Source organism: Piliocolobus tephrosceles, chromosome X, assembly GCF_002776525.5.
Source record: "Piliocolobus tephrosceles isolate RC106 chromosome X, ASM277652v3, whole genome shotgun sequence".
Taxonomy (NCBI): Eukaryota; Metazoa; Chordata; class Mammalia; order Primates; family Cercopithecidae; genus Piliocolobus; species Piliocolobus tephrosceles.
Window position 1 is genome coordinate 94,670,463 of NC_045455.1, and position 9,544 is coordinate 94,680,006.

General features: G+C 53.1%; 1 protein-coding gene and 1 pseudogene across 1 annotated transcript; both read left to right on the top strand.

Annotated features, from left to right (window-relative positions):
* The first annotated feature begins 6 nt into the window (after positions 1-6).
* On the top strand, positions 7-1,066 carry IL17D (interleukin 17D). The gene is made up of 2 exons (XM_026454206.1): positions 7-449; positions 769-1,066. The coding sequence occupies exons 1-2, from the start codon at positions 160-162 to the stop codon at positions 1,064-1,066; spliced, it is 588 nt and encodes a 195-aa protein (XP_026309991.1). The 5' UTR covers positions 7-159.
* A 4,835-nt stretch (positions 1,067-5,901) lies between these two features.
* Positions 5,902-9,544, top strand: part of LOC113224802 — a 4,009-nt pseudogene continuing 366 nt past the window's right edge.

Here is a 9,544-nt window from a genome sequence, read left to right on the forward strand (position 1 = left end):
GCCCGCGCGGCTCCCATCCTCCGGGCCGGCCTCCGGCTCCGCGGGACGAGGGGAGGCGCCCGCCGGCTCCGGGCGCGGCGGGCGGGACACGGGCGCGGGGCGCAGGCGGGCTCCTCCGGCGCGCGCGGGCGCTGAGCGTGGCCTGTCCCTCAGGTCTGGATGCTGGTAGCCGGCTTCCTGCTGGCGCTGCCGCCCGGCTGGGCCGCGGGCGCCCCGAGAGCGGGCAGGCGCCCGGCGCGGCCGCGGGGCTGCGCGGACCGGCCGGAGGAGCTCCTGGAGCAGCTGTACGGGCGCCTGGCTGCCGGCGTGCTCAGCGCCTTCCACCACACGCTGCAGCTGGGGCCGCGCGAGCAGGCGCGCAACGCGAGCTGCCCGGCAGGGGGCAGGCCCGCCGACCGCCGCTTCCGGCCGCCCACCAACCTGCGCAGCGTGTCGCCCTGGGCCTACAGGTGAGCTGCGGGCGCGTCCTGGCGGGGCCGGCAGGTGGGGAGAGCAGGGCGGGGCGGGGTCAGTGGGTGGGGCCGGGCCGAGGCGGGACGGGTGGGGCGGGGCGACGCGGAGGGGGCGTGGCACGCGGGGCGAGGCGGAGCAGGTAGGGGTGGGGTGGTGCGGGGCGAGACCGGGTGCGGTGGGGTGGGGTGGGGTGCTGGAGGCGCTGCGGCGAGGTGGGGCGGGGCAGTTGGAGCGCCGGGGGACCATTCCTAAACCGCGAAGTCCCACCCCCACCACCTCCCTTGAAGGAGTCCCGCTTCCTCCTTTACCCTCCAGTATTTCCTATGCAATACGTATCTCTCGAACACCTAATCTCCGCCAGGTTGGATGGGTGCACAAGGCACTAGCCAGGGACCCTTCCGTGATGTGGACCGTACTCTGCACAGGGGGCCCGGGGAGGTGCTGCTGGGTGTGCGCGGTACTATCCACGTATTTCCTGAGTGCCCCTGTGGTCCAGAGGCCGCTGGCGTGGAGCCCGGGGAAGCGCCCTCTGAGCGCCTCTCGTTTAGTAGCTTCAGGGAGGAGTGGGGATGATTGGGAAGGAAACCACACCACCAGGCAGGGCATGGAGTGACGTGAACAGTTCGGAGAGCGTGTTGTCGCGGAACAGAGGTCATTTCAGAAGAAAGGGACAGGCTGCAAAAGGGGAAGGCTGGGAAGTTGGGGGCGTGCAGGCAGGATGCGGCAGTGTCCTCAGCAGGTACCGGTGACGTCTTCCCTCCAGCTGGAGCAGGAGGAGCTGCCCTAGGGGGCGAGGCCTCGCAGGGCCACAGAGGTCAAAAAAGGCTTCGTGAAAGAGCTGAGTCTTGATGGAGGAGAGCAAGTCGCCTACAAAGGCAGTGCTGAGGGAAGGGACCGCTGATGGCAAGCGGGGACAAAGCGCTCGGAAAATGGGGAGAGCCACAAGGCGGGAAGGGGGTGTAGGTGAGGTGTTTGCCTGTGGGATGGGCATCGATGTGAGGCTGGAGACAGGCGCAGGAGCTGGATCCCGGCCTTGTCAGCACTGCGGAGCTTCACCCTCACGCCTGGAATCCCAGCACTTGGGGAGGCCAAGGCAGGAGGATTTAAGTCCAGGAGTTCGAGACCAGCCTGGGAAACATAGCGAGATCCCGTTTCTGCAAACATTTTTTTTTGTTGTTTGTTTTTTGAGATGGAGTCTTGCTCTGTTGCCCAGGCTGGAGTGCAGTGGCACGATCTCGGCTCAGTGCAAGCTCCGCCTCCCGGGTTCACGCCGTTCTGCCTCAGCCTCCTGAATAGCTGGGACTACAGGTACCTGCCACCATGCCTGGCTAATTTTTTGTATTTTTAGTAGAGACGGGGTTTCACCGTGTTAGCCAGGATGGTCTCGATCTCCTGACCTCATGATCTGCCTGCCTCAGCCTCCCAAAGTACTGGGATTACAGGCGTGAGCCACCGTGCCCGGCATCTGCAAACAATTTTTAAGAATTAGCCAAGTGTGGTGGCACGTGCCTGTGGTCCCAGCTACTCCAGAGGCTTACGTGGGAGGATTGATTGAGCCCAGGAAGTTCAGGCTGCAGTGAGCTGTGGTGGCACCACTGCCTTCCAACCTGGGTGACAGAGCGAGACTCTGTCTCTAAAATAAAAATTAAAGAAAAAAAAAAGGCTTGACACTTGAGATCGAGGAAGCCATACAGCCAGTCTGGTTTAGGAGGGTGTCCCATTGGGGCATGGACTGGACAATGCACGCGCTCCAACGCTCCATGCAAAGGACCTAGGGTTTCACTCAGGCAGCGCGGTGGGAAGGGGAGACTAGGACCAGCGTGAAAGACGCTCTTTAAGAAGACAAGTGCTGTGGAGAGTCAGAGCAAATGTGATGATTTTGTCTAAAATGCATCTAGGCTTCCCCCGGAGCCTCTCCCTGCTGGCTGCTGGGTAGGGAGATTTCCTTTTACTTGACAACACACAGGACCCCTAGGCTGTCCTGGGAAGCCAAATTTTAGGGCCTCCTGGCTACTCTGCAGAGGACCAAGCTCACTGTGGCAGAGCCCCCTCAGAGCACCTGCCCCCGGGGAAGTTGGGTGGGACCCCTCCCGCCCTCTCACTCCTTCAGCCGGAGCCTGCAGGGCACACACATGGTGCCGTTCATTTTGGTGTCTTGGTGCTCTTGCTTTTCCTCTCTCTCCCCTCCATTTCCAGGACCCAAAGGGATGGGCTATGGCATTCTTCTTTCTCCAACTTTGTGTTATGCCTCTGATATGCCAAATAGGATTGAAGCCACTTGGGGAATCTCTCAGAACCAGAGTCTAACTTCTCTGGACAGAAGCTGCTGGCCCTGCATCTTTCTGTATCAGATTCGAACTGCCCACAGGCTGGGCCAAGGGCCTAAGAGTAGCACAAAGCCTCCCAAAGGCACGTCGCCCGTGTTTCTGGCTTGGGTTGTTGATGGTGTTTGAGCAAAATGGGAAAATAGACTTAGGAACAAGTGTTGTGGGAGGAAATCATGAATTTAGTGTCAAGCCTGTTGAGTTCTGCCTGCCTGAAAGGCGTACAGGTGACAATGACCGGTTGGAGCTCAGAAGACAGAGCAGGGCTGGAGGACATATTGAGAGTTAGCAGCCCTGGCATTCTGTGTGTGGGAATTTAAATTGAGTTGCCCTTGCTACAGATGACACCTGTGTCGCCCCAGGCAGGATCTGGGAGCAGAGGGAGGTTATGGATGAGAATGATGCACAGGGTTCCGGGAGCATGGTCTGGGCCACCCCCATCTGCCCATGTGTGGAGCCTCAGTGCTGGGGGGTCCCAGGAGCGGGAGTGACAGTTGCAGCAGGTGGCTGAAGGTGTCGTGTGCATCATTTTTCATATTATTTAGCAACAATGATGAGATCACTCCCCATGGGCAAACAGGTGGGTGGCTTACATTTGCTGAAGGAGACAGTCTTCAGGGGATGGCTGCTGGGCTGGGACTCCAGACTGCTGACTGCCAGAGCTGCTCATGTATTTTCCTGCCAGGAGAGCCCTCTCTGCCCTTCTCCCTCCCATCACCTCTCACCATCTCCTGGCTTATTGGGAAGATTAGAAAAAGTGAGACCCAGCCAGGCCCAGTGGTTCACACCTGTCAATTCCCAGCTACTCAGGAGGCAGAGGTGGGAGGGTCACTTGAGCCCAGAAGTTTGAGACCAGCCTGGGCAACATGGTATGAGACTCTATCACTACAAAAACATTGAAAACTATTAGCCAGGTGTGGTCATGTTTGCCTGTGGTCCCAGCTACTTGGGAAGTTTGAGCCAGGAAGGCTGAGGCTGTAGTAAACTCTGATTGGGCCACTGCACTGTGGCCTGGGCAACAGAGTGAGAACTTGTCTCAAAAAAATAAATAAATAAATAAAAGGGAGCCCGTGGAAGTGTGGAGCCTCTACTAAAAGGTTTTGTGGAAGGACAGGCTTTGCTTTTTTAGACAGAATCTCGCTCTGCCACGCAGGCTGGAGTACAGTGACACAAACAGCTCAATGCAGCCTTGACCTCCTAGGCTCAAGGGATCCTCCTACCTCAGCCTCCCATGTAGCTGGGACCACAGGTTTGCACCACCACATGTGGCTAATTTTTGTTGTTTTGTTTTGTTTTTTAGAGATGGGGGTCTCACTCTGTTGCCCAGGCTCGTCTTGAATACCTGGGCTCAAGTGACCCTCGTGCCTCAGCCTCTCATAGTGCTGGGATTACAGGTGTAAGCCATAGTGCCAGGCCAGGGCTTGTTCCTTGGTGGAGTGTCTTAGGGTGGGGCCTGGGTAGGAGAGTGCCCACCTGCAGGCTGGGCACAGGGTCAGGTGGTATTTCTTTCTTTCGAGACACGGTTTTGCTCTGTCACCCAGGCCAGAAGGCAGTGGCATGATCTTGGCAGACTGCAACCTCCGCCTCCTGGGTTCAAGCGATTCTCCTGTCTCAGCTTCTGGAGTAGCTGGGATTACAGAGGCACGCCACCACGCCCGGCTGATTTTTGTATTTTTAGTAGAGACGAGGTTTCGCCATGTTGGTCAGGCTGGTCTTGAACTCCTGGCCTCAAGTGATTTGCCTGCCTTGGCCTCCTAAAGTGCTGGGATTACAGGCCTGAGCCACTACTCCCTAAAGGCACAGCAGTCAGAGAGAATGCTGAGAAAGACAGGTGGGGAGATGGACTGAACATTAGGAGTACTGATGGGCACAGCAAGGATCACTTTTGGTGGGTAAGTTTTACAATAGGCATTTGGAAGGTGGCTTTCCATACGGATGGAATGGAGAGATGGGTTATTGAGTAAATGGTGTTGGGACAGCCTGGGTCTCACTCCTCTGTGAAAATAAATTGCAGATGAATCAAAGATTTAAATGTAAAAAATAAAACCACAAAAGCAGAGAAAAACACAAGCAATTATACTTATAATCTTGGAGTGGAGGAGGCCCTATTTAGCTGCTCGCAGTCCCCAAAAGTCACAGAAGACAAGATTGAGAAATGGAGTTACATAATTATACACGTTTCTTCCTGGCAAAGTAAAGTAAGAAAAATACAAGGGCAAACTGGGAAAAAATGTTTGCAACCCAAGTCACAAAGAGCTCCCACGAATCAGTAAGAAAAGGACCAGCAAAGATCGGGACTGTTCCCAGGGAAGGAAGGTCAAATGACTCAAACGCTTAACACAGAAAGCGACACTAGCTTCAGGCATAAGCGAAGTGCGTGTGGAGACTCTACTGAGAAGTCCTTTTTTTTTTTTTTCCTGGCACCCAGCAGGCTACGTTGGCAAGGTTGTGAAGGAAAAGGCATTCTCATCCAGCTACAGGGTATGAATCAGCACAACTTGTATGGAGGGCAATTTGGTATAAATACCAAGATTTTAAATTCACACACCCTTCGACTATTTCAGATACACTTGCCCATGTGCCGAATGATATGTGTACAAGGATATGTGTTCACTGCTGTAATAGCAAGAGATTGGAAGCCACCTAAACAGGCACTGAGTTAGACACTGTACCCTGTAAGGAAGAAGGAGGCACGCCGAGTTAGACACTGTACCCTGTAAGGAAGAACCAGGCGCCCCGAGTTAGACACTGCACTGTAAGGAAGAAGGAGGCAGCTCTAAGAGTCATAAGTGGATCAATCACCAATACACGGCGGGGAAAGGTGTATATAGCATGCTGCCGTTTCTATCTTGGAAAATACGACATAATATGTACATATGACAAATTCTGTTTTAAACGCCTACATATATACGCACACACAGGCATCCTTAGAACGGGGGTATTGTGGTGCGTCTTATGGGGGCTCTGGAGGCTGGGGCTGGGGAGGAGACCTACTTTTTACTCTTGTATCTTTTAAATTTTCTGCTATGTGCACATACTTCTTATTTCAAAGACATGTTAATTTTTAAGTTGAGAGCAGAAAGGGAAGTTCTCCAACAATGAGGAGAAAGCAGATACTGAGAACATGAAGCTTCAGCACGAACAGCAGCCTGACATACCAAGAGCATTGGTTGAAGGGCACCATTTGCTCGACATACCAAGAGCATTGGTTGAAGGGCACCGTTTGCTCTTAAAGGCTCTGGGGCTTCCTGAAGAAGCACTGCAGACATCTGGGTGGATTTTCAGAGCTCCTGCAACTCCGCGGCTGGTTTGTGCTCCTGGTGAGGAGCCCAGGCCTGGAGAGATGAGGGCATTGGCCCCAGGTGACAGACAGGAAATAGTAGAGCCAGGAGCTCATCCTGGACCTCTCTCGTTCTGTCTAGCCCACGTCCCACCGGGTGTGCTGTTAGGAAACAACATTCAGCTTCCAGCATACAAAAATATTTTTTCATTTACTTTGTGGCATAATGTTTGTTTCTCTTTAGCTTTAAAAACAAAAATGCCAGAAATAAAGTCAATTGGATTGCTCAGTAAGTTTTTAAAAGTCAAATTGATATATTAAGAAATATGTTGTAAGAACACTGAGGTTTATTGAAGTTTAAGATACACATCACTCATTTCTTATTTTTTTTTTTTTTTTTTTTTTGAGGCGGAGTCTCGCTCTGTTGCCCGGACTGGAGTGCAGTGGCCGGATCTCAGCTCACTGCAAGCTCTGCCTCCCGGGTTTACGCCATTCTCCTGCCTCAGCCTCCGGAGTAGCTGGGACTACAGGCGCCCGCCACCTCACCCGGCTAGTTTTTTTTGTATTTTTAGTAGAGACGGGGTTTCACCGTGTTAGCCAGGATGGTCTCGATCTCCTGACCCCGTGATCCGCTCGTCTCGGCCTCCCAAAGTGCTGGGATTACAGGCTTGAGCCACTGCGCCCGGCCCCACATCACTCATTTCTGATGAAACCCCAGAGATAAACACCTACCAGTACAGTACTCCGAATATTTTTTAACGGTTTATGTTTTCCAAATTGTGGTAGTCGTCTAAAGATAACTTTTCTCTAGGTTATGAATAATGTGCAGTAATTTATTTTTAGGCCTTATTTGTTACTTTTTTCTTTAACTCCTTTCCTCTGACAATTTAAGAAACTACACCTAAATTTATTTTACAGTAAACAACTCTGTGGATAGCTGTAGTCGGGAGGTAAAGAAAAGGACAAGGAGTGTCCTTTTCTTTTTTTGTTTTCCGCTGCCATCACAGATACCACAGATCGGGTAATTTGTAAAGAGTACAAGTTGACCAGGCACGGTGCCTCATGCCTGTAATCCCAGCACTTTGGGAGGCCGAGGTGGGTGGATCACTTGAGGTCAGGAGTTTGAGATGAGCCTGACCAGTGTGGAGAAACCCCATCTCTACTAAAAATACAAAATTAGCCTAGCATGGTGGTACACACCTGTAATCCCAGCTACTCAGGAGGCTGAGGCAGGAGAATCACTTGAACCAGGGAGGCGGAGGTTGCAGTGAACTGACATCATGCCATTGCACTCCAGCCTGGGAAACGAGCGAAACTGTCTCAAAAAAAGAAAAAAGAAAAAAAAGTACAAGTGTATTTGGCTCATGGCTCTGGAGGCTGGAAAGCCCAAGGGTGTGGTGCTGGCATCTGGTGAAGGTCCTCCCACGCCGGAAGGTGGAAGCAGGTGACAGAGAGGGAAGGGCGGAACTCATCCTTTTACCAGGAACCTTTCCTAGCATGGCAGAGCCCTCCGGACGCAATTACCTCTTCGAGGCCCCACCTCCCACACCGTTACCACGGCAGTTGGGTTTTTAACACATGAACTGTTGGGGGGACACAAACCATAGCAGAGAGTAAAGGAGAGTAGGGAGAACAGGGGACAGGAGATCAAGTGACTTTCAGATAGACACAGCAGGTCACCAGCGGCATTTGAAGAGGCCATGAGACCCTCCCCAGCAGCCCAGTGCAGGTGCCCCGGCTGAAGGAAGCTGGTATTTTCTTTTCTTTTTTTTTTTTTTTTTTGAGATGGAGTCTGGCTCTGTCGCCTGGGCTGGAGTGCAGTGGCCGGATCTCAGCTCGCTGCAAGCTCCGCCTCCCGGGTTCCCGCCATTCTCCTGCCTGAGCCTCCCGAGTAGCTGGGACTACAGGCGCCGCCACCTCGCCCGGCTAGTTTTTTTGTATTTTTAGTAGAGACGGGGTTTCACTGTGTCAGCCAGGATGGTCTCGATCTCCTGACCTCGTGATCCGCCCGCCTCGGCCTCCCAAAGTGCTGGGATTACAGGCTTGAGCCACCGCGCCCGGCGGAAGCTGGTATTTTCCTGTGGAGAACCCAAGTTACCAGAACTTCCAGCAGATGACATTTGGGAAGAGGGAAAATCAGAAGAAAATAAATTCCCTTCAGGGATTTCATTTGCAAAGCGCCACCTTGGGATACAGATGTGTAATAGCCGGGGACTGGAAGTCACCTGAACGACCCGCGATAGGCAGCTAGTCAGATAAAATACTATGCAGCTGTGACGAGTGGCGGCTCTCAGTGTACCCAAGGACATCCCCTGCTTCCTACGTGCGCCCACGTTCAGCTTCCTGTGGGCAGTTCAGCAATGGCCCATGCAATGCCACCCTCATGCTCTGGTAAGTCCATCATCTGGTATTTAGCAATGCTGAATTTTAGCAATGTTGTCATCAGGAAAGGCTGGATTTATAAAAAGGATATTTTTACTTACCCCTCCTCTAACCCTTACGTTTAGCTAACCCAAACATCCTGTTTCCCGTGTGGGCTGTCCATTAATTATTCCATGTGACCGATATTGAAACCCAGGGTCACATTCATTCATCAAATATTGTCTGAGGGCTGGTGGGCAGGCCCCCCGGAATACAGCCGGGAACCACAGACCCTGACACTCCTCCTGCAGTCACAAGGTACCGTTCGCATCACTTTCTCTCCCTCAAATCTGTTTAAAAAATTTATCAAAGGGGTTGTAACATTAGAGAAAGCTAGAGAGATTAGGAGTATAATGTTAGGGAAGACTATCCTCACTACAGCTATGGTTCTTTTTAAGATTCCAGGCCGGGAATCTTAAAAATGGCTCCTGCCTGTAATCCCAGCACTTTGGGAGGCTGAGGCGGGTGGATCATCTGCGGTCAGGAGTTCAAGACCAGCCTGACCAACACGGTGAAACCTCTTCTCTACTAAAAATAGAAAAGTGGCCAGGCGTGGTGGCGGGTGCCTGTAATCCCAGCTACTCAGGAGGCTGAGGAAGGAGAATCGCTTGAACCCCGAAGGCGGGGGTTGCGGTGAGCTGAGATCGCGCCATTGCACTCCAGCCTGGGCGGCAGAGCAAAACTACCTCTCAAAAACAAAAAAAAACTCCCATTTATCCTCCACCCTTTAACAAATGCACGCCTCTCTTTAATGCACTTTCAAATGTGTGTGCCGACCCTAAAAAAAAAAAAAAAAAAACCACCGCGCAGGCTTAGACCCCCGTGGTAGGCGCGTCCCCCCGGTCCTGGGCACGGCCCGCGAAGGCGTCTGTGGCCGACAGGGGGCAGCACCGCGCCAGCGTCCCCACCCCGCGCACCTGCTGCCGGGCCCGCCCACCGCGTGGTCTCCGGAATTCGGGGATGGGAGGTGCTTTTCTTCCTTATCTTTCTTTTCTCTTTCTCTCCTTCCTTTCTAACTACCTTCCTTCCTTCCTTCCTTCCTTCCTTCCTTCCTTCCTTCCTTCCT

What these genes read in the sequence shown, in the direction of transcription:
- IL17D (XM_026454206.1), top strand. Translation starts at nt 160, where the DNA reads ATGCTGGTAGCCGGCTTCCTGCTGGCGCTGCCGCCCGGCTGGGCCGCG. An exon ending in GTGTCGCCCTGGGCCTACAG is followed by an intron (nt 450 to 768) that starts GTGAGCTGCGGG and finishes TTTACCCTCCAG; the next exon opens with TATTTCCTATGCAATACGTA.